The sequence below is a fragment of the Hyla sarda genome, chromosome 10 (genome assembly GCF_029499605.1).
Source record: "Hyla sarda isolate aHylSar1 chromosome 10, aHylSar1.hap1, whole genome shotgun sequence".
Classification (NCBI taxonomy): Eukaryota; Metazoa; Chordata; class Amphibia; order Anura; family Hylidae; genus Hyla; species Hyla sarda.
This window is the reverse complement of record NC_079198.1, coordinates 43,162,469-43,188,451: the sequence shown is the minus strand read 5'-3', so window position 1 is coordinate 43,188,451 and position 25,983 is coordinate 43,162,469. Positions and strand designations below refer to the sequence as shown.

General features: G+C 42.2%; 1 protein-coding gene across 2 annotated transcripts in view; it reads right to left on the bottom strand.

Annotated features, from left to right (window-relative positions):
* Positions 1-7,096: 7,096 nt before the first annotated feature.
* Positions 7,097-25,983, bottom strand: part of HINFP (histone H4 transcription factor) — a 187,113-nt gene continuing 168,226 nt past the window's right edge. For both annotated transcript variants that reach the window (XM_056544846.1, XM_056544845.1), the window contains 2 exons: positions 14,741-14,865; positions 7,097-7,762 (listed from right to left, as the gene is read on the bottom strand). In XM_056544846.1, the coding sequence (XP_056400821.1) occupies positions 7,543-7,762; positions 14,741-14,865 (345 nt within the window). In that variant the 3' untranslated portion in view covers positions 7,097-7,542. The remainder of the gene's footprint in view (positions 7,763-14,740; positions 14,866-25,983) is intronic.

Below are 25,983 nucleotides of genomic sequence, written 5' to 3'. Positions count from 1 at the left end.
AATAAGCGCAATATATCACATAAGCAGATATCCCCTTCATCATCTTCATCTTCCAGTTCCTGCAAAGAATCCAGCGGTTTTGAATTTAAAGAAATAGGGGAAGGGGAAATTTCAGAGGATCTTTACCTGCTGGATAACGATAAGGTGCATAGCCATATGCTGGCAGTAAAGGATGCGTTGGAAACTGAGGAAGATGTTTCCACGAAATTACAGAGGGACCAATTATACTACTTCCCTCGGTCTAGAGATAGATTACTGCTAGCACACCCTCTATTGAGAGATTGGTTCCGCAAGAACTGGTCCAAGCCAGAAAAGAAGACGGATCCGGGTGCCAGAATGCGTTCTACCTATAGGTTATCTCCCGCAGCCTATGAGGATTTGGAGAATCTCTCCAAAGTGCATATAGCGACAGCCCGCTTGTCGAAGAAAGACATTTTCCCATCCGAGGAGTCCTCATTATTATCAGACCCTATGGAAAGAAAGGCGGATTAATTATGCAAGAAGACTTATTCTTCATCAGCAGCTAAAGTCTCATCTGCTTCTCTCCTGGTGGCAAGGGCTTTGCAGATCTGGCTATCTGAATTATCCAGAGATATCAGTGAAGGAGTTTCTCGGAAATATCTACTAAAGAATCTTTCTCTCATAAAGTCGGCTTCAGAATTTCTATGTGATGCGCCCTTAGATGCTATGAAGTTCTCATCAAGAACCTTAGCATTGTCACACGCGACAAGAAGGGCATTGTGGATAAAAAAAAATTGGAGCAGAGATATTTCTTCAAAGAATCACTTTGTTAACCTACCATTCCATCCCTCTTCGATGTTTGGACCTCAACTAAAAGGCATTTTGAAATCCTTACGGAAGGACAAGGAGGAACACTTTTCTTATGAATGGAAAAAAACAGGAGCAAGATATGGAGGAAACAGCAAAAGGGGAAAGTACTCTAGACCCTTTAGAAGACGGGGGGGATTTTCGCCAATCTGGTCAAGGGCGACAATATTCAAAAAAACAGGATTTCTCCAACACAAAGAAGAAACCATTAACCTGCAAAGATAAAGAACAATGACACCAAAACCCAGGAACATCCGGTGGGAGCCAGACTCCAATTCTTTGCAGATATCTGGTCCCAGACCTCCTTGGATGCCTGGGTATCAGATACAATAAAAAATTTTTACTCCCTAGAGCTACAAAGTATGCCTCCAAACAGGTGTATGGCAAACCGAGCATCCTCAGTGGTTGCCAACCTGATCCATCAGTTCCTACTCAAAAGAGCATTGGAAGAGGTGCCAAAACAGGAGAGAGGAACAGGATTTTACTCTCCCATCTTCGCCGTACTAAAGTCTGGTGGGGATTGGAGGCTAGTCATAGATTTGTCTCTACTAGAAGATTCAAGATGGAATCCATAAAATCAGTGGTCCTAGACATCAAGCATGGAGATTACATGGCATCACTGGATCTTCAGGATGCATATCTGCATATACCAGTCCGGCCATCCCATCGGAGATTTCTTCGGATAGCAGTAAAGTCTCAAGGTCAAGTTCGTCACCTCCAATTCACGTGCATTCCTTTTGGCATAACAGCAGCCCCGATAGTTTCCACCAAGGTGGTAGTAGTCCTGGTCGCTCACCTCAGACTATTGGGCATCCACCTGACAACGTACTTGGATGACTGGATCTTCAAGGCACGGTCGAGACTTCATCTTCAGATCACGATGGAAGTTCTGAGGAACCATGGTTTTCTTATAAACCTAAAAAAATCCCACCTGACACTTACAAGAAGGATTACTTACCTGGGGTTGGTCATAGACTCCATGCAAATGAAGATGTTTCTTTCAGAAGAAAGAATTGCAAACATCTGTCAGAATCTTCACTTCTTTCTGAGTCTCGGGTCATGCACTATACGTTTCGCCATGAAAATTTGGGGTCTCAACATCTTCGATAGAAGCAGTTTTGTGGGCAAAATCAAACATCAGGAAGCTCCAGTCCCACATTCTTTGTCTTTGGAACAAGTCCCAGAATAATCTAGATTCAGTCATTCCTCTGCCAAGGGAACTGAAGAACTTGACATGGTGGTTGGAGCCAATTCGTTTTGTTCAAGGCAAGAATTTTCTCTCTCGGATGCATCAGGCTCCGGTTGGGGTGCACATGTAGGGGGCTTGTGGGTCCAAGGAACATAGCAACCAAGTCATCCAATTTCAGGGAATTGAAGGCCATCAGTCTTGCATTAAAGCATTTCAAGAGAAAGCTTCGAGGTCACTATGTTCAAATTCAATCAATCTCCCTTCGGTTTACTATGTAAACAAACAGGGAGGCACGAGGAGCAAGAGTCTTCAGGACTTGTGTATCAACATAATGTCTTGGGCAGAGAAGAACCTTCTCTCGATCTCAGCGATACACAATCGGCGCTCTCTGAATACCACGGCGGACCTCTTGAGCAGAAAAAGAATTATGCCGGGGGAATGGAGCCTCAATCCGAGGATCTTCTGGTTGATTGTGAAGAAGTGGGGGCTGCCGACCCTGGACGCCTTTGCAACCCAGGAGAACAAGAAACTGCCGATATTCTGCTCTCTGTACCGAGCAGGACATCCTATGGTGGTATATATTCTTCGATTGTATCCACATCAAGAATGTCTGATGAAATGGACGGAGTGTCCTTGAAACGCGTTACATGTATTCATTAGTTATTAAATTAATTTTACCCTTACCTTGGCTCGTGGACAGCGCTGCAAAAATATCCTGTTTCTGCCCGCACCTTTAGTGGTGTGACACCCTGGAATTCCGTTTGTTGGCTGCACAGCCTGGGTGGGATAAGCTGCAGTCCACGATCACTACTCCTCCGCAAGGAGAATGCATCTACGAGTGCTGTGCCTCTACGTTTTGTACAACACTATCTGGTGAGTTTTCACTTTGTGGGGGGGCTCTCCATTTCATTGTTCTACACATTGGAGCGCTTTGCTTTCTCTCTCCCTCACATCCTATGGTGGTGGACGGGCTATCGATTTCATGGAAGGGGATGTTCGTCTACGCCTTTCCTCCTCTTCCATTGATTCGAATGCTCAGGAAGATCATGGACGAAAAGATCTGAGCAACTGTAATTCTTCCATTCTGCCCACGATGGGCGTGGTTTCAACTCGTGTGGGGGATATCGAAAGGAGAATACTTCAAACTTCCGGTGGTAGAAGACCTTCTTCTACAAAGGGTCCTTCTTCATCCAGACCATGGCAGTCTGAGCCTGGCTGCATTGAACTTGAACGGCAGAAGTTAAACAATCAAGGATTGGCTGATAAAGTAATCAACACCCTCTTAGCCTCCAGAAAACCAGCAACTATGAGAGTATATGCCAGAGTTTGGCACCTTTATTCAAGTTGGTGCTTGAAGACTTAAATCCATCAGAGACGGCTGCACTACTACTCTTCCTCCAGGAAGAGTTCAAAAAAGGTCTCAAACCCAACACTCTAAAAGTTCAGGTGACAGCCATTAATGCCCATCTGAATGGTCTTTTTTCATGTTCTGCTCTTGTGACCAGGTTCTTTAGAGCTCTAAAGAAGCTTCGTCCCCCTTACTGCCCTCCATTGCCTTCATGGGGCCTTCCACTAGTTTTGAGGAAGTTGTGCGGAGAACCCTTCGAACATTTGGAATCAACATAATTGAAGTGGCTTTCTCTAATTGCGATTACGTCAGCTAGACACATCGGGGAATTACAGGCGTTATCCTGCAGAGAACCATATCTGAGAATATTGCTCAATGTTGTCATCTTCAGGACAATGCCAGGATTTCTTCCCAAGGTGCCATAGGCTCAGAATCAGGAACTAGTCTTGCCAGTTCTTTCGGAAGGACAAGGGAATCTACATATGTTGGATGTCAAAATAGCGGTAATATCAAACCTTGAGAGGACAACATCTCTCAGAATGACAGAAGCCTTCTTCATTCTCTTCCAAGGTACAAGGAAAGGGAGAAAAGCGAGCAAAGCTTCCTTAGCAAGATGGATCAAATACACCATCCGCTACTGTTATGAATTGGAAGGTTCAACTTTTCCACTATGCCTCAGGGCTCATTCTACACGCTCAACAGCAGCATCATGGGCAGAGAAATCCCATGTGCCGATAGATCAGATTTGCTGGGCAGCAACCTGGTCCTCACCTACAACCTTCAGAAAACACTATTGGTTAGACATCTCTACCACTGAGCGATCGGCCTTTGGCGCAAGTGTAATTTGAGGAGATGGTGATCAATAATTTTTTTGGGCATTGCTTTGCAAATCCCATTGTGTGCTGCCGTAGGATGATCAGGAAGTGGGAAATTTGTTCTTACCTGAAATTTCCATTTCCTGGAGTCCGTTGGCGGCACATCTTTATCCCACCCTAATAAATTCCTTATTGCTGCATACAAGTGTACTCCGGTTTTCGGGGATTATATGTTGTAGGGAACAGCTGGGACCATTCATTTAATTGTTAATTGATAAACCTTGCTATCTGCATTATATAACACTGCTAGGTGGTTCTTCTATTTCCGGGTCAGAAGAATCTTTAACCCACTGTGTGCTGCCTACGGACTCCAGAAAATGGAAATTTCAGGTAAGAACAAATTTCCCACTTCTGCAACCCTTCAGAGTCGGACGAGTCTGAAGATGAATTAGAGAACTCAGTAGAAGAATACTCATTCTTTTTTCTGGTGTTTCACCTTGTCAACTTCTCTCTGCTCCACGTGCGTGCAGAACCAAAACCACGCAACTAATGCACCAAGCAGAGGATGCTTCCTGCATTGTGGCAGATGTTTTAGGTGCTGAGCAAACCATACATGTATCTCCAGGTAAGTCATCTGGAATGGGCTAGCGACAACTTCTGCAGTCCCTGTGTTTTGACTTGTGCTTTCCAGAAGTAGAGCAACTAGACATCTAAAGAAAGATAATAGGTAAGTACCTGAAGCTTTCTGAAACTGGGAAAAAATATGACACCTGTACCTTTAAGAGACAAAGAGTCCAGCTGCCTTGCATGTCAGGGACCTGCCACCTTGGACGCTACAGTTTCTTTAAACATTCGCCAGGGCCAACTACATGACCTGCGCACTGGAAACCTTGTGCTCTTCGCGTTGCTGACCTGACCTGGAAGTAAACGTCCTGTGTAGTAAGACCTACAGACATCTCCAGAAGCGTCACGCTGACCACGGCACAAATGTTAAAAAAGTAGCTTGAAACAACATGCACGGCAAGTAAGGACACACACCGGTACCTGAAAACAACATACAAGCATAATGGAGACTGCTTGCTCGATCAGACTCAGCCTGAAATAAAAAAATAAAAAAAAACACGAGGGATTGGAGGGATCTTGTTCCTTTATAAGGACATGTTAGCCTGGTAGTCAATCGGTATTGTCTTGTTTAATTGTTTTAATTATCTAGGTGGGCGGTCCTACTGGGGGGTCAGAGGGACCTGAAGATCCCTTCTGTGCTGCTGATAGGATGAAAAGGAAATATAGATATAGGTAGATAGATAGATACAAAGATATAGAAAGACACAGAGAGAGACACACAGAGGGGGGTAAGAGGGACCTGAAGATCCCTTCTGTGCTGCTATAGGACAAGAGGAAATATATATATTTCCCCTCTCTCTCTCTCTTAATATATACACTTTGAGGGGACAGCAAAATTAAACACTGTTATACAGACTGTGCTCTCCCTACTTTACATTGTAGCAGAGTGCCATTTCTTCAGTGGTGTCACATGAAAGATAGCACATAGATAATGTGTACTCACTTATGTGATATACTTTAACAATTCTAGGCGTGTATGTCTCCAGTGACGCAAGCTGGGCATAATACATTAGGCACTAAAATGGCATATTTGTGGTAAAATCTCAATTGTCACTTTTTGGAAAACATCTGTTGTGTCAAAATGCTTACTACCTCCTATATGAATTCCTTGAGGGGAGCAGATTTTAAAATGGGGTCACTTCTTTGGGGTTTCCACTATTTTTACACCTCTAAGTCTCTGTAATGAAAGCACACTAAAGTAAATGTGACCAAAGTAAGTCTAAAAATTTTGCTTGGTTATAAGTCTCTCCTGAGCCCTATTTGCCCAATCAGCAGATAACATGCCACATATGGGGTACTGGCGTGGTCAGGACAGATTGTGTAACAAAGTTTGGTGTGCTGTTATCCCTTGCGTTCCTTGTGAAAGTAAGAAAATGTGTACAAATAGTGCAATTTATACGTAAATATCTTTAATTTTATTTTCATAATCTAATGCACAAATTTCCGGTGGATGGTGAACACTGGTAAGGTAAATTATGTTAAAAAAAAACAAAAAACTGATTCTGCAAAATGGAAAAAGGTGTTCTTTCCCTTCTGAGCCCCACACAGCTGCTTATGACCAAATATGGGGTAATGCTGTGTGAGTCAGGTAGTATACTATGGTGACAAAAGGGATATTTTTAAAAACTGAAGAGCTGGAGAAATAAATATTGATTAAAATTTTACTGGTAATACCTGCTACATTACAGAAAAGTTAATCAAAAATTTGCAAACAAAAAATGAAATAAAAATGTCATGACTAAATTTAATTTCACCCTAACTTTGCTTTAATTCTTGTGAACCACCTAAAAGGTTAATAAACGTCATAAATATAATACTGATTAATTTGAGGTGTGCATTTAAAATGGAATTTAGATGAGTTTCTAGCATACAGACCCCTCAAAATTCACTTCAGAACTGTGATCTTTTCTGAAGACACATGTGAGTGGACCCCAATGAAGGTCCTAGTCTACCTGCATCACATATCTATTTTGGAGTGCTGCACTATTACCCTATGCTGATAGAGATATAGGGCAAATACACAGAGGTCTGACTGGAGCATCATGGACAGTAAGATTTCTTTTCTAAAGGTTGCAGATATATTCTTCAGATATTCTTTAGATAAGAAAAACTTACATAATCTTGGAAACTACATAGGATCCAATAAATGACAATGCTGTCAGTGCATACATCTCAAATTCACTACGACAAAAAAAAAATGTTATTACACAAAATGAACGGCAAATGATAGATGTCAACCAAAAAAAAAAAATTTATAATTTGAGCCACTGTCCAGTCTGAAATAACTCCGGGTAATTTAGACAACTTTTTTATTAATTGGCATTTCTACAAATAGCCAGCCAGAGGTCAGTGTGAAGGGTCCAGTAAGCCATGAGTTATAGTAAGATAGTAATTGGTTCAGATGAGTTGTTTATTTTATTGGTTCTGATCAGTTGTTTAATTTATTAAATGCAGCTGGATACCACATTTTTAACTCTGCTTTTTGGACTCGCTGAGGTTGTATAGTTCTTTTCTGTTTGACCACAGTCCTCTCTGAGACATTTTACCTTTGATAAAAAAAGATTCAGCGAAATGAAGTTGTGTATTCAGTCTGTGATACTAAATTGAGGCAAAATCTGGTGGAAGCACATGAGGTTCTTAAGGATCTCCGTTTAGAAATGTTACGGAATATTTTCAATCTGAGATACAGGCCTCTTGATGTCCTTTGTTTAGAAAAAATGTCTTTACTAAGTAATTTGTTATTCTGACAGTAATCTGTAGTCCTTTTCTACTGCAGTTCTCTCGTAATCTACTCCATCAGAACCTGTGCTTGCTCCTTGACTTAAAACCAGACAGGCAGGGGCGTCATCCGGGGATACTCCCTGCTTCTCACGTTCTTTCATTAGTTGTTCTGTCAGTTCCACACTTTCATATCTAACCAGCTGCAAACGTAGAAATCCATCATCATGTTCCTTATACCTGTCAAGTAAAAAGTATATAATAAAAGCTTCATCCTTATAAATAGAAATATACTGTATGTGTACATAAAAGCTGAAAACACATATATTGCATTTAAGTTCTTTATATGTCATAGTTATAGTCTACTGTAGAAGTAGATTTATTCATCATGAGTCCCCACAGTACAGAGAACCATATACAACATTTTACAGGTCCATTTGGAAGTACACTAAAGTTAACAAATAACAAAAATATTTAGGGTTGTCCAAGATTTAAAAAAATCTGCTTCTTCTTTGACAGCGCCACTGTACACAGGTTGAGTATAGTACTGCAGTTCAGTTCCATTCACTTTACTGAAGCTGAGCTGCAATGCCAAACACAACCAGGAGAGGTGCTGTTTTTGATGGGACTTTTTGATTGCTTTTTATTCATTTTTTGGGTATAAGTGACAAAATAAAACTCGCAATTCTTGACTTTTTTTAACGAGCATGCCATTCACCGTGAGATTTAATTAAGGTTATATTTTTGGCACTTCGTTTCTTGATTTAAACTTTTATTTCTCCAAATCTAGCATAGCCTCCATGTTGGGAAAGGCAGTCCAGTGTGCATCTTGCACAACGTATGCAATCCTTGAACAGCAGTTTGAGGGTGCATATTGCTGTGTGAGATGTGTGCGAGTTGTTCATTCGGAAGCCCAGATCCTGGATCTAGAGGAGCAAGTGGCAACACTTAGATCCATTGACAACTTGGAGAGGAGTCTCCTGCTCACTGAGCAAGTACTCTCTGGGGTTGAAATGGGGGAGGATAGTAGGACGGAGATGCAGCACAGTCAGGCAGCTAGCTGGGTTACAGTTAGAAAACGGGGTAGAGGGAACAGTGTCAGGGAGGCTTATCCTGAACTGGCACACCCAACAAGTTTGCCCGGTTGGCAGATGAGGGGGGATGCCATTTCAGAGCTAGCAGTATTGCAGCATGACTCTGCCTTTGACTGCCAGGAGGGTGTCTGCTCCAGACAGACAGGTACTGGTAGTAGGGGACTCAATTATTAAGGGGACATACAGGGCGATATGTCACAAAAGACCAGGAACGCCGAACAGTGTGTTGTCTACCTGGCGCTCGAATGGGCACATCGCGGATCGGGTTGACAGGTTGCTGGGTGGGGTTGGAGAAGACCCAGCAGTCATAGTACATATTGGCACCAATGACAAAGTAAGAGGTAGGTGGAGCGTCCTTAAAAATGATTTCAGGGACTTAGGCCACAAGCTTAAGGCAAGGACCTCCAAGGTAATATTTTCTGAAATATTACCTGTACCACGTGCCACACCAGAGAGGAAGTGGGAGATTAGGGCTCAGAAGCTCACAAGTGGCTCAGAAGCTCGAGTAGGAAGGAGGGGTTTGGGTTCATGGAGAACTGGGCAGACTTTGCTGTCGGATACCGGCTCTACCGTAGGGACGGGCTGCACCTCAATGGGGAGGGTGCATCTGTGCTTGGGGAGGGAACATACAACGTAGAGGGTGAAGATAGTGTAGATAGAGAGGGGGACTTATTAATGTACCTGGGGGTGGGAGGGAGGGGTTATAATAGTTAATAGGGATAGGCTTCATAGGAAGAAAAAAACATACATCTTTGAATTGCATGTTGACTAATGCCAGAAGCCTGTCCAATAAAACAGAAGAACTGGAGTGGTTGAGGTCTGAGGAAAATTATGACAAAGTGGGTATAACAAAAACTAGGTTGGACGATAGCTGTGACTGGGTGGTCAACATACAGGGTTATAGTCTACTAAGGAAGGATCGGACTATACGGAAAGGGGGAGGAGTTTGTCTTTATGTGAAATCAAGTCTGAAGGTCACACTGCGGGAGGATATATGGGAGGGAAATGATAATGTGGAGTATTATGGGTAGAAATATATGGAGATGAAAATAAAAAAATTCTGATAGGGGTTTGCTATAAGCCGCAAAACATAATGGAAGAGGCAGAAGAACAATTACTGAGGCAAATAAACAAGGCAACAAATCAGAATGAGGTGATAATAATGGGGGACTTTAACTATCCTGATATAAACGGTGAGACTGAGAGCTGTGAATCTCATAAAGGAAACAGGCTAAAGACAATTATCTGTCCCAAATGGTGTAATGCCCGACCAGAGGGGGCGCTCTACTGGATTTAATATTAACCAACAGACCTGACAGAGTAGCTAATGTGCAAGTAGAAGGACACCCAGCAAATAGTGATCATAATATAATAAATTATAACTTGTTCTTCAATAAGGGAATCTCTCGAGGGGCCAAAAAACAATGAACTTTAGGAAGGCAAAGTTTGATCAACTAAGAGAAGCCCTTAACAATATAAAAAGGGAAAAATGTCCTCAAAAACAAGAATACTGACACTAAATGGGAGACTTTTAAAATATCTTAAATTCTCACTCTAAGATGTATATACCTTAATGGAATAAAAGGTTCAGAAATAAAAGAAAACCAATATGAATGAATAAAAATGTTAAGGGGGCAACAAATGACAAAAATAAAGCATTTAAACTACTAAAAAATGATAGCATTGAAGCAATGTAAAATATGTAAAAAACAGATAAAAGCCGCAAAAATAGAGGCAGAAAGACTCATTGCCAAAGAGAGTATAACTAACCCCAACATGTTCTTTAACTATATAAATAGCAGAAGGGTTAAAAATGAAAGTGTAGGCCCTTTAAAAATTGATTAGGAAGAAATTATAAATGGGGATCAAGAAAAAAGCTAATATATTAAACAAATTCTTCTCCACTGTATTCACCGAGGAAAATGAAATGCCAGGTGAAATACAGTGAGATAAGATAAACTCCCCAGTACAGGTCACCTGTCTAACCCAGGAAGAAGTACAGTGCAACCTACAAAAAATCGAAATAGGCAAATCTCCAGGTTCAGATGGCATTCACCCCCATGTTCTAAAGGAATTAAGTAATGTAATAGACAAACCCCTATTTTTAATGTACTCTATAGTAACAGGGACTGTTCCCCAGGACTAGCGCATGGCAAATGTGGTGCCAATATTTAAAAAGGGATCAAAAGGTGACCCCGGGAACTATAGGCCTGTTAGTTTAACCTCCATTGTATGTAAATTGTTTGAAGGTTTTCTAAGGGATGCGATTTTGGAGTATCTTGATAAAAATAAGTATATGACTCCATATCAGCATGGCTTTATAAGGGATTGGTCTTGTCAAACTAACCTGATCAGCTTTTATGAGGAGGTGAGCTCCAGACTGGACCAGGGGCAATCGCTGGATGTTGTATATCTGGATTTTTCCAAAGCATTTGATACTGTGCCACATAAAAAGTTGGTGCATAAAATGAGAATGCTTGGACTGGGGAAAAATGTGTGCAAGTGGGTAAGTAACTATCTTAGTGATAGGAAACAGAGTTCTATTTAATATATTTATTAAAGACCTTGTAGAGGAGTTGAATAGAAAAGTAGCAATCTTTTGCAGATGATACTAAACTATGTAAAGTGGTAAACACTATAGAGGACAGTGCACTATTACAAATGGATCTGGATAGTTTGGAGGTTTGGGCTGAGAAGTTGAGAAGTGGCACATGAGGTTCAACACTGATAAATGTAAGGTAATGCACATGGGGAGGAAAAATCCTGGCTGGGATTATGTATTTAATTGGCACACTTGGCCCGACTGATGTGGAAAAGAACTTGGGAGTCTTAGTTAATAGTAAATTTAGCAGTAGTGACCAGTGTCAGGCAGCTGCTGCCAAGGCAAATAAAATCATGGGGTGCATCAATAGGGGGCAGAGAGGCCCACGACAAGGAAATAATTCTACCGCTGTACAAATCACTAGTCAGACCACACATAGAATACTGTGTACAGTACTGGGCACCAGTGTACAAGAAAGATATAGTGGCGCTGGAGAGGGTTCAAAGACGGGCAACCAGAGTAATACGTTGAATGGGAGGACTACAGTACCCAGAAAGATTATCAGAATTAGGGTTATTTAGTTTAGAAAAAAGAAAGCTTAGGGGAGACCTAATAACTATGTATAAATATATCAAGGGACCTTACAGAGATCTCTCCCATGATCTATTTATACCAAGGACTGTAGCTATAACAAGGGGGCATCCTCTACTTTTAGAGGAAAGAAGGTTTCTACACCAGCACAGACAGAGGTCCTTTACTGGAAGAGCTGTGATACTGTGGAATTCTGTGCCAGAGGAGGTGGTCATTGTTAACTCTGTAAAAGAATTTAAAAGGTGTCTGGATGCATTTTTGGAGAATAATACCACTACAGGTTATGGATTCTAGATCTATAGGGACAGAAGGGGTATCAAGGGATCTATTATGGTATATTAGGATTCGGGAAGGAATTTTTACTTAGAGTATGAGGGTTTTTTGCCTTCTTCTGGATAAATTCAGTAGGGACACATTAGGGTTATAGGTTGAACTTGATGGACTCTGGCCTTTTTTCAACCTTATGAACTATGTTACTATGTTATTTGAGGGGGATTTATGTCCATTATTATTATTTTTTCTTTTTACACTTTGCTCTTGCACAGCATTGATAAGTGTTATGTGTTCTCTGCTGCTCTAGCCTGCAAAAGCAGGCTGGAGCAGCAGAGAAAAGGTCAGGAGGCATGGAAGCAGGTAGGGACCCTCCGGCCATCATGTAAGCTGATGGGGACCCCGTGATTGCCTTTCTGTGGTCCCGATCAGCTTACAAAACCAGCTGTACAATAATGGCTTTAGTCGCGGAATCTAAAGGGTTATAGCCTATCAGTAAAGATTGCCGCTGCAGGCCAGAGAAAACTCCAGTCAGAGGCCGCAAGGTACAGAGCAGGATGACATCCCAATCCTGCTCCGATGCTGGTTACCTCTTCCTTGGACATTCCCATACGCCCTACAGTGGAAAGGGGTTAATGGTATTCAGAGGTAAGCTTTACAGCAGCCACATGGACATAGGAAACAGACTGGAGAAGTTCAGTTGTTGACTTCTAAGGGTCCTTTCACTTGCAGAATTTCCAGTGTAATCCAGTTGAAAAATTAAGCTAGAGAGTTCTGCACGCAGCGTCAACTGCCAACATCCGTAAGCACTAAGACTGCTTAGACATGTGCCTTCTCTATTGACAGGTATGCATTTCTAAAACACAGAGAGTTTGATCAGCTCACCATAAGATTCATGTAGGAATCTGGTAATAGTCCCGGAGCACGGATGCAGGGAGCCGCCACTCCCCGTAGAACAGTGAAACAAAGGAAAAAAGGGGATCCAGCTCCTGGGTGTGCAGAAAATCCAGTAAAACTTAACTTTTAATCATGCATGATAAAACAAGGAAAATCTACCACATAGTGGCAAGTGACATGTCACTGGTAAAAAAGGAGTGAAACGCCGACGCGTTTCAAGCTATCGCTCTTAGTCATGGTGTCGACACCTTGTCACACGGGGGTTTAAATACCTAGTGGCATATAGTCAGGTGCCACCGTGAATCAAATTCCCCGCCCCCGTCAAACAGGATGTGATGTGGCGTGCAAGGAGTAACCAGGTAAAAATTGACCAGGTGGATCCTGATCAGAATGATGAATGAGGAAAGTTTAACCCATTACGAAACTCCAGTATAAGGTTGGAGAATATCATTATGGTCTATCACACATAGGCTATATGTTTCATATAATCACATCACGGTATACAAAAAAAATAAAAAAAATAAAAAAAATATATATATATATATATATATACATATATATATATATATATATATATATATATATATACCACAGTATATATGATGAAAAATATATATAGCATGATGCGGGTAAACCGTACAAATAACTTGGAGATATATAACTCAGTGGTATTGATAAACACATGATGAGAACACCCACCAGTAAATGGACAGTCAATAACATACAAACAGAGGCTTAGCTAATCAACATATATGACTATGGCGTATGGCATCTGCATATATGCTTAAGAGAGCAAAACATGCACACACCAGGAAATTGCATGCTATGACATATATCACAATATTGAAATGTGTAAAATCCAAAAACCAAAAAAATATCATCATGCGTTTATCAATACCACCGAGTTATATATCTCCAAGTTATTAGTACAGTTTACCTGCATCATGCTATATATATTTTTCATCATACTTTGGTATATATATATTTTTTTTTTTGTATGCCGTGATGTGATTATATGAAACATATAGCCTATGTGTGATAGACCATAATGATAATGATGTTTTCCAGCCTTATACTGGAGTTTCGTAATGGGTTAAATTTTCCTCATTCATCATTCCGATCAGGATCCACCTGGTCAATCTTTACCTGATTACTCCTTGCACGCCACATCACATCCTGTTTGACGGGGGCGGAGAATTTGATTCACGGTGGCACCTGACTATATGCCAATACTTATTTAAATCCCAGTGTGACAAGGTGTCGACACCATGACGTCGGCGTTTCACCACTCTTTTACCAGTGACATGTCACTTGCCATTATGTGGTAGATTTTCCTTGTTTATCATGCATGATTAAAAGTTAAGTTTTACTGGATTTTCTGCACACCCAGGAGCTGGATCCCCTTTTTTCCTTTGTTTTACTATGCATTTCTAAGCCCATTCTGCTAAAATAATTGACATGTTCGTCTTTTTTCGGAATCCAGATTGCAGAATTTCTGCGGTAGAAATTCGGCTATGGAACATCTGCTGTGTGTATGGGACAGTGGAAATCCCATTTACCACAAAGTTAACTTCATGTAGCAGGATTTCCTAACAGACTTTTCAAATTTGTAAGCTGGATTCCACTAGGAAATGCCTCCATGTACAAAGGTCCTAAGGAAGAGAGTCCTCTTAAATATAGAAAGTCATATGACAGATAAAAAAAAAAAAAAAAATGACAGGAAATAATACATCATGTGAATGATGTGTGAATAAAGAGTTATCGTGGAGATGTGAAATGGTAGTACAATACAGTGTTGACTAATAATATCACACTAAACGATACCTGAATCGAGGGTGTCCAGATGGCCACTTAAAATGATGCTTCTTACGCAAGTGCACAGTAAGGTTGTTACCTCTTGTGAAGCATTTCTCACAAACATGGCACTTGTATCTAGGAGCTGAATCCCCCTATGGTGACACAAAAAAAAATAAAAGAAGGAAAAAGAAAAAAATAAGCTTGTGAGCATACAGATTCCCCAAAAGCAGATATAACTGAATATCTAATGGATCCAATATCCTTTATGTTAATTGTGATTGTAATTATAGGCCTGAGGCTTGTTTAGTTGACAACTGTCCAGCCCAACCCCAACATACACATGGGTCAACTGAGTGAGATATATATATATATATATATATATATATATATATATATATATACACACACATATATATTTGTGGTCGGTGCTCATTAGTATAGCGAGCCTAGGTTACTAAACCTCCTACTAACTCCTGTTCCCTACCAAACCCTGTAACCTATTAAGGCAGTTAGTGTTGTGGCATGTACTGTCGAGTACGAGTACACCTGAGAAAATAGAGGGCATACCCTGATGTATAATGATAATCATGGAGTAAAAATGAAACAGAGGGAAGGTTGGGTGGGACGTGAAGAACCTGTGGCGTGAGGATCAGGTATGGCCACGGGTTCTTATAGGGAATCCCCGCCCCTCCCACGAATTCAGGCTAATGTATTCAGGCTAATGTATTAGCCTTATTACACACACACACACACATATATATATATATATATATATATATATATATATATAAAGGTGAAGCAGCACACTCAGAGTAAAAAGTAAGTATGCGTGTGCAAGTGGTCTCAGGGACCCTGGTCCTGGGTCCAAAATTTGTAGAGGAAAGAAATGGCTGCAGCACACTGGAGTATGTACTCCGGTGTGCTGCAGCCACTTCTTTCCTCTATATAAATACATATGAGAGAGGGAGAGGGGGAAGAAGAGAGAGAGAGAGAGAGACAAACAAAGGGTACACAATATATGGATCACAACGAATTTGTCCTTTCACTTCTACGAGTCCTCCTTACATACAATTATTTTCTTTTTGATCGTCACTTTTACTTTCAAAAGAGAGGAACCGCTATGGGCATGGCACGTGCACCATATTACGCAAACCTTTTTCTAGGGTGGTGGGAAGACACACTTGTTATTTTGTGAAAATCTTACTCCCTTCACAAGCCACATTGTGTGTTGGGGTAGTTATATTGACGATATTTAGATTTTTTGGATGACACTGTCACAGGTTTTCAGGAATTGGTTTCAGTTCTCAATGATAACACGATAGGTATGAAATTCACTTCAGAAATACATACATAGTTACATAGTTAGTATAGTCGAAAAAAGACATACGTCCATTAAGTTCAACCAAGGAATGGAAGGGAAGGGGAATGGTTGGATGAAGGGGAAGTGATGTAGTTTGAAGGGGATGTGATTCATACACTCTTCTGCATAGAATTTTCTCGATTTAAAGATTTCCTTGGACTCTAGTGGCGGTGTCCAGATAGACATCTATCGCAAACCAACTTCCACCAACAGTATTTTAGAATGGATTAGTTTTCATCCTACTTCTCTCAAAAAAGGAACACCTGTTAGACAACACCTTCAAGCTTGTCGAAATTAGTTGACTGAAGAAACTTTATAGCAGGAATCTGGTGTACTCTTTCACAAATTATCTGAGAGGGGTTACCCTAAAAAAGTATTACACATAATATGACAGGGCTAGGGTGACTCCGAGATCTGATTTATTGTTAGACAAAACCCATTGATCAGTACACAAGATTATCCCTTAAATTGGCAATTATCATGTGACCAGAATACAAGACGAGTATTGGCCTATTCTGTTAGCGGATGCGGAAATCACTAGATCCAGAAATTACCGAGAAGTGATCACCAAGCATCCATCGGTAACCTATCTGAGGGGCAAAAACCTTAGAGAGCATTTGGTTAATATCCACTTTGTTAAGAAAGTACCGACTAACTGGATGAAGTCTCCAGTAATTGGTTAATTCCCATGTGGAATGTGTACCTTTGTAAATTTATGCTACAAATTAAACAATTCACAAACCCTGTTGATGGTTCAAATGATGACATCAGAGACTTCATTAATTGTCAAACAACAGGAGTGGTATATGTGGCCAGATGTGGATTCCCTAAACTTTAAATTGGAAAGACGGTGCAACAACTCCGTAGGAGGATATCCAAACACCATCAATTCCAGAGTTGATAATCCTCTGGCTAGACATATGTGAGAATTTCACAATGGCAATCTGACTCAACTGCAATTTTGGGGGTTCACCAAACCTAGATTAGGCCCAAGGAAGGGTGATCTTGACAATAAATTACTAAAAACGGAGGCCAAATGGATTAAGAAACTACAAAGTCTTAATCCTAAAGGACTGAATGAAGGCTTTACATTTTCAGCATTTTTATGACCTCTCCTGTGTAATTCTTGCCGTAACCTTATCCTCTTCATTTTAGTTAGTATGATGCTGTATTATTCTTTCAGGTCTTATGTAAACACATTACAGAGCCATCAATTGTTTTCATTGTACTTCCTCTTGTTTGATATGTGATATTTGTAATAAAGCTATGTCACTTTTATGAACTTAATAGAACACTGATTATACCAGTTAATATAGTCTTGTGAACAGCATTTCTGATATGTCTTGTTATCGTAAAAATAACACAATTCCTATTGTCTGACTTGTGCCTGGTAATAGATTCTTATCTTTAGGGGTAGTACCTTCTTCGTTTATGTAAAAATGACAGGATCCTATTAATTAATGATAAGTTGCCTTTATTGATTATTAGTTTAAAAAATAATTAAATAATAAAAATAGCAAAAACTAAATTAAGACAAAAATATAATTACTTAAAATACATAAAATAAATAAATAAATAAATATTATTTATTTAGTTATAATTTGGATAACATTTATTTTAGTTATTTTTCTGGTTTAAATAGATGATCTAATGTACTGGACAATAAATATAGTAATTCATCCTAATCATGATTTAACAATAATAATATACAAATTAATTATAACCTAATTTAGTGTCAAACAGAATAGTTTATTGAAATAAAACAGAATTAGGCAAACTGAGCATCCCAAAATCAGGGTGCGGCAATTACAAGCAAGAAACAAAAACACAGGGACTGAAGAATCCCAATAGTCTAGGCACAACAATAAAAAAATGGAGGTTGGGGGGGGGGAGGGTGGGCAAAATGTAAGCAAATAAAAGGGAAAAACAGTAAAAGGTAGGGGTAGTACAGATCATAAAACACAAAGCCCTAAGTAGAAAGACGTCCGATTTGTGTGGAGAATAAAGCCACGGTTGCCACACTGTATGGAACAAAGCCAACGTATCTTTCCGTATTGCAGACATCTTCTCGGAAAGCATAATCTTATTGACCCTCTCAACCACCACCGAAAAAGACAAAAGAGAGGACCACCATCTGGAGGCAATGTGGATCCTGGTCGCCAGGAAAGTAAATTGAGCCAGTTCAAAGGGAGCAAACCTCATGGTTAAAGGTCTATCACCTAGGAGAAAAACAGAAGGGTGCATCGGGCAGCGCATACCCTGGACAGAGGAAATAAGGTCCACAATTTGCCTCCAGAGTGTTAACAACAGGGCATTGCCACCAAATATGACCCATCGAACCGGGAACATTACACCCCCTAAAACACTCCGGGGAAACAGTAGGATGAATATGAGTGCAGGCGAATAGGGACATAATAAGAAAGGTGGAGGAGCTTAAAGCCATCTATTGCCAACAACAACTGCTACCTTTAGCCATTTGCTGGCAACAAGCTTGCCAACAAGGTAAGGGAAGTGTAAAACCAAGGTCAGGTTCCCATTGGGCCATGAAGGGAAGCTTAACATCTTGGGAAGGGCAGTTAAAAGAAGAGTAGGGAGAGGGAGCCAAGGAGTAACCGAGTATATAGAGCCAGCCCTTCAAACTGGATGGTGGTCACATTAGAAGCAGATCCAGCGAGATAGTGTAAAACAGGAGAAGACCTGAGTAAATCAAAACGACTCCTGTAATGGAGGGAGAAATATAGATAGATATGACTTTCTTCCCTAGTAAAAAAAATCTTTCAAACAAAATTTCTGGGAAGACCACCAAGCAAGGCTCACAGGATGCAGGCTGGGAGGAAAAGCGGGATTAAAGAAAAGAGGAAAAGCTGGAGAGATCTGAGATTGCAAGGGAAGCTTAAACAGGACAGATCACCACAAAAGAAGAAAGTAACGAGGGAGGAGAGCAGTGGAGGGTAAAAAGAAAGATACAGGAGTAGTGTGTAAGAAGTATAGAAGGCGTGACAGGAGAACGATTTTTATAAAATGAATACAACCCATCTAAGAAATGTGAGGGAGATCCCACCTAGCAAAGTCCTCCTGTAGCGCCTTGAAAAGAGGAGGATAATTCAGTTTATAAAGGAGGAGGAGAGAGAAGAAGAAAGAGAGATACCTAAGTAGGGAATAAAAGAAGAAGAGGAAGGAAGATCAAAGTTGAGGGAAACAAGTTTTTTCGTGAGAGAAGAAGTTTGACAGTAAAGAACGTCTGTCTTAGACCAGTTAACCTTCAGGCCAGAAACCACAGAAAAATGGCCCAAGAGACAGAGAAAAGATTAGGGAGGAAAGTGAGGGGAGAGGTAACGGTAAGTAACAAGTCGTCAGCAAAGAGGTTAGTTTTATTAAAAGAGCCAGCTATCTGAACCCCCCTGAGCTCTTGGTGTTCCTAAATAAGGATTGCCAAGGGTTCCATCACCAAGGCAAATAGCGCTGGGGAGAGCGGACAACTCATCCAAAAGTGATAGGGAGAGGATTGGGGGAAGGAAGTTTTAGAAATGACCTCAAAGACAAGTAGATAGCCCGGAGAGAATCCACAAAAAGGTACGTCCACGAGACAGAGTCAAAGGCCTTCGCAATGTCAAGCGCCAGCAGGGTAAGAGGAGTGGATGTTACCTCGGCCCAGTGAATAACATCAATGGCCTTCCGGATGTTGTCTGGAGCTTGTCTGCCGGGGATGAAACCAACTTGATCATTATGAATCAAACCCAGGAGTTTGAACGGCTGGCGGGAATAGAAGTGAAGAGTTTAGTGTCAAGATTAATTAAGAGATAGGATGATAATTAGAAGGTAAGAGAGGTCCTTTTCAGGTTTATGGATCACAACTATAGAAGCTTGGAGAAAGTCGGAGGGCATAGGAGCGCCAGAGTGAGATGCCTCCGGTGTGGCATTAGTTGCAAAATATTCACATAAGGCCGAGGCAATTTCCTCTCTAAGGTGAGGGCGGCACAGCAGCGACTTGTTCAGCCTCCAGGAATAAGGAGTAGCATCCTTAGGGTGAAAATGGAAAATGGCAAAAACCATATCATAGTCTGACCAGACACAGGGGACATGACAAGCATACAGTAGTTCAGGGATAGAGGACGTGTTCACCAACCCAATCAATGAGAGTGTACAATTTGTGGGCTGGGGAAAAATAAGGATAGCCCTCTGGGCTAGGTTATGTTCACGCCAGGCATCAGCGACGCATCACAAAAGGATTCCAGAAGAAGCTGCTGCTGCATCCCCGAACGCCTAAAGGCTGTAGTGTGGAACCTGCCCAGCACACCATTATACACCATATTGAAGTCTCCACATTAAATCAAGCCCCATAATGGAGAGACTGCAATCGCTGACACATAGTAACAAAAAAGGACAATGGGTCTTCAGTAGGAGCATAGGTATTAACAATAAATATAGGGGTATCACGATAAAAGCAATTCCGGAATAAATATCGACCTTCAGGATCCTCCAGTGTAGCAGTAACAGAAAAAGGGAATGAGTTATGTAGGAGGGTGACAACCCCCCTGGATTTAGAGACATAAGAGGCCCTAAATGACCTCGTGTAATTGGGGTGGAGGTAAGCCGGAAAGGAGGTAGGAGTAAAATGGGACTCCTGGAAACACAAGAAATCAGGTTTGTGGGATAATCCAGTAAGGCCTTTCTACGTTTGGTGGGTGGATTGAAACCCCGAACATTATGTGATAAAACTCTACACATGGTAAGATGAACAAAAAAAAAAAAACACTAAAGACCCAAAATGCGCAGAAGACACAAAAGAAAACACAGACAAAAAGATAGAGACCAGTATCAAGGAAGAAAAAGAGGAGACAAGATCACCAAAACTACGAAGGAATGGGAAAACAAAGAACAACCAGAACCACAAAACAAAAAAGGAATCATAGGAGAGGGTCACGACATACAACCAGGCGGCAAGATGACAGTCCAGGCAGCCAAAAATCCTCAGTACCAAAGAAGAAAGGAGAGAGTATGAGGGGGGGGGGGAGGGGGTAAGAGGGGGAGGATAATGGGGGGAGAAGAGGTAAAGATGGAGTGGGAAAGAGAGGGAGGCAAGATACATGAAGGGGAAGCAAAGGAAGAAAAAAAACTGTTTTTGAGCAACAAGAAGTCCACCAGTCCAATAGGTGCAGAGGTAGATGGGCAGAGTTCGGTAACAGCAGAGAGTGGGGCAAGTCCATGACATCAGGCTGGGTAGAGGAGGAGAGGAAGAATTTCAGTAGGTGCCCAGCAGTCAATCAGAAAATGAAGGAAGAGATCTCCGTCTCTTCTGACTGGAGCCAGTGCGATGCCAGACCCACATAGATTTTTGCGGGCGAGGAGGGAGAGGTGAGATTTCAGCATAGGATATCTGCTCACGGTGAAGGGAATATTGAGCCTTGGAGAATGTGCGTACCAGGTAATCATGGAAATAGATTTGGAATTGTAAACTAAATGGGAACCCCAGTGATATTTGATGTAGCTTTTGTAACAACAGAATGACAGGTCGCATGGTGCAGCATCTCTCAAGTGTGGAGGGAGCCAAGTCAGCATTCTTGTGGACAGATGCAGGCATGTCTGGGAGGGGGGACAAGTTGAGAGCAGCCTGAAGAATACAATCCCTCATTTCAGGGTAATGTAGTTTCAGGATAATATCCCTAGGAATTTCCGGGTTCTTATCTCATGCTAAGACTCTGTGAATCCTTTCCATACGAAACTGTGACACATCAACTTGAGGAAGCAGGGCGGTAAAGAGCTTGGTCATTGCAGGGGTTAAATCAGCTACAGTCTCAGGCAGACCTCTAATGCAGAGATTGGCCCTTTGGGACCTATTCTCATGGTCCTCAATTTTGAGCTCTAGGGCTACCATTTTTTTTAGCATGATCAGTAAGCAGTAATTTGTCCTGCTCTATGTCATCCACCAGTTTGTCATGTTTAAACTCGAGATCCGAGATTCGTTGCCCCAGGTACCCATCTGCCATGTTGAATTGCTGGCCCATTTGAAACATCTCCGGAATAGTCCGGAGATAACGAGAGTACCCTCCGGGCTTCTTTTTGTCCCTGCCAGACATGTCAGGGGGTCGTGAGGGATTAAATCTGCTGCTGAGGAGCGTACACAGTGCTAAAAGAGGCTGATAGCAGACGACAGGCACAGAGCTCACATGAAGTGTGACCATTTCAGTGAGTCCAGCGCATGCGCCCCCCCTATAACCTAATATAAATAGCATATTATTATTCTCAATATTTTATGTAAATATGGACATCTATCACGATTAGCAATATATATTGTCTCTTGTTCTTATTAAAATATAACTCCCAAATTTATCACATACAAATATAATTTTATTTACATAGTCGCAAGTGTTTGTGCATCCTAATTTGCACATGGCTGGATGCGCATGCACCAGTAACTAGGTTCACAGATTAAGTGTTTGTGCAGCTTAGACTGTGCATGGCAGTATGAGCATGTGCCCGACAACTATCCTTTTTCACACAAAGTTTGCACAGCTTGGTCTGCGCAGCAGATAGGTACACGTAAGGTGATGTCTAGTCGGCGCTCCTATTGCAAACTAGTACGTGGTGCAAGTATATTGGCTATTTGTAAAGCAGCTCCGGATAGGAGCATTAGACATGTTCTAATGTTTACATCAGTGTTTATTGGCTTACATATCTGATGATGTAATAGAGGGAGGTTATAAAACCTCTTGTCGGCTTCTTTGCACATTGTAGCCCTGCAGCCTCTTGATAAAGCCACGGACATGGTGAAACATTGAAGGTGGGAGCTGTGCAATGCTTTTAATATACATAGTGTGAGCAATTGCAATACATTGTGGGGCCTCAGCTGCAGAAGGGTCCTATATAACTTCTCAATACATAATTACTGAGCTGGCGACAGCCAACCTTTGTTACTACAGCGTTATTCCTCTAGATAATTACCACACTGTGATTGTTTTAAAAATGCATCTTTTTTTCACTATCTGACATGAAAATCAGAATAAACCTTACCAGTTATAGGTTAATTAGGATTACCAAAATTATTTATATTTGTCAATATTTGCCATGCTCAGCTTCATACCCGACAGGTAGAGATAGTTGAATCGAAGCTGACGAAGTCAAATTTGTTCCGAATTTCACGAAAAATTATATTCTGAATGAATCCGAATTTCCTTGCGCTTCGTGGTTCGCTTTATTCACTACATTTTGTGTGGGCCGGGGGCTAAAATGGTGGCTACACGTGTGAGGACATGGGGCAAAGAAGTCTGAATCACATGGCAGCATGCAGCCTTTCAGCAGCCAGTCAGCCCTGTGATGTCACAGCCCTATAACCCACAGCCATTGCCGAAGCTGGGCATTTCTCCACATTTTGCTGAGAGAGCAGAGACTGTATGTGCGTGCTAATCAGCGTTACTGGCAATACAGATCTTTACAGCGGCGAATCATTTAACCTCAAGCCCGCATTCTTTCTGGCTATAGAGAGAGAAGACACTGTGTGGTCACCAATCAGCATTACTGACAATACAGATCAGCAAAGGGGAAATCCATTGACCTCAAGCCCGCATCACTGCAGGTAGGCCGATTTTAGAAGTCTTTTCATAGTCCGCCAAATGAGATCATCACAGGAAGCACTGCAAGACTGTTCAAAGACTGCAAGCAACCATACTGCAGGCAGGGACAGTTCAGAGAGAGACAGTACGCTTTTTTCTATTGCAGCCGTACTGGGGTGTATTACTCAAAAAAAAAGTGAAATATATACCCACTCCGCTGTTGTACGTGTTTTCTGTTTCAAGCGCATAGTGGCCTGTTCATGTAAAATCATGGATATATACACACACATTCAGTGTTCCGCAAGCTTCTGTTGCAGCTCCATGGGGGCGAATTTCTCTATAAAATGTAAAATATAGGATATGCACTCCGCTGTTCTATGTGTTTTCTGTTTCAAGCGTATAGTGGCCTATTAGTGTAAAAGCAGGAATCTATTTACACACTGAGTGTTCCGCAAGTTTCTGTTGCAGCTATACAGGGGCGTATTGCTCTTTAAAAAGTAAAATATATACGTACACCACTGTTCTACAAGTATGTCAGGCAAAGAAGTGCCAGACTGTGCACAGAGGACTGGAAGAGGCCTAAATTTATCAGGCGCAGACAGAGGTCGCAGCAGAGTAGGGGCGCGTGGCAGCAGGAGTCGCAGCGAGAGGTCTGAGCTCCCGATGTCAGCTAGAGGTTGTGTCTCAACCAGCAACCCAGCAGCCATCATTAATTGGTTAACTCGTCATCCACTTCATCCCAAGCGACATCAGACACACCCAATCAACAGTTGGTGGGTTCCTCATAACCCTCAGTTGGCATGGCCCGGGAGCAGTCCCTGTCCTCCAACTGACTCTATCCTATGCTGTTCCCTCATGCAGAGAAGTATTGTATGCTGTGGGCTCAGCTCCACTATACAGTGAGGATGATCAACTAGAGGACTGTCAGCATCTACTGCCCAGCCAAGATGTGGAGGAGACGTCCGCCATTTCCTCCGCTAGGCGGGCAAGTAGTGATGAGAAGAGTGGCGTGGGAGGTGGTGTTGCGGGCGTTCAGGCTCCTGAAACAGACACTGTTAAGGAACTTGAGGAAACAACTCTATGGTGATGAAGCCTATCTCACTTGGGAGCCTGGTGCAGAAGGGGCTTCATCATCATCAGGAGAAGAGGGTGGCAGGTTGCCCATGAGGCAGCAGCTGAGCCAGCAAGGTGGTAGCATGGTTGGAAGTCAGCAGGGTGACAGCTGTGAGAGCCAAACGTGCCCAGGGCAGACCACCTGCTTCGCGGCAGGCTACCTACCTGGGAGGCAGTGGAGCAGGGGTTCCCAGAGTCCGCGGCAGTAGCAGTCAGTCAGTGCGGACTGTTGGTGTTAAAATCAGCTACTCGGCGGTGTGGCAGTTTTTTTTGTCAAGCATCCGGAGGAGGTTGACATGTCCACATGTAAGATATGTCAGTTGAAGGTGAAGCATGGCCAGGGTCCCAATGTTGGCACCACGGTACTGCGTCAACATATGCAGTGTCACCATAAAGCGTCCTGGGAGAACCGTGACTCCGATGTGATAGTCCAGCCTGCTGCAGCAACCGATGCATCACCCAGTGGCACGTCGCTCCCTGTTTCAGCCAGCCAAGGCTCCACCACCTCAGCCGAAGGGAGCTGTCATACCCTCCTTCTTTTGGTCCAGATGCTCCTGCTCCTCCAACTTCTCATCAGTCATTCCGGCAGCAATCCATCACCGAAGCAATTTCCAAGAGACAGCAGTCAGTGGGTACCAAAGTGCACGGCAGCGCCAACATGTGGAGCTCTAACTACGGTCAGGGACAATACATGTTCTTCACGGCCCACTGGGTAAATGTGGTTCCTGCACAGCCACACCAGCAATTTTGTCCAGGTCTCGCCGATTCAGCCTCCATGCTTTTACGCCATTGGTCCTGCGACAATGTCCGACTCTGCCTTCTCATCCTCTGCCATGTCCTCAGCCTCCACTACACAGACAAATCACAGTGCCCCTCCAGCATACCAAGTGTGCAGGGAACAGCGGTGTCACACTGCTCTTCACCATGTTTGCCTTGGCGAAAGGAGTCACACAGGGGAGGAACTGCTCAAAGTGATTTATCAAGAAATAAAATCATGGCTTTGCAGCTCATATGTGACCCCTGTCGTTTGCTCAGGCCCTTTGAGGAAGCCACATTATTTGTCAGATGCCAGGATTACGGGATGAACAACGTCACTCCACTGCTTCATTTCCTACAACAGATGGTGGAAACAATGGCTAGTCAGGGCACTGGAGACGTGGCGCCTACATCTCACGGCCACATGAGCCCTGTGGGGGCTGAACTGGAAAAGGAGGAGCTGTTCGGGACCGCCGCGGTGAAATTTCACC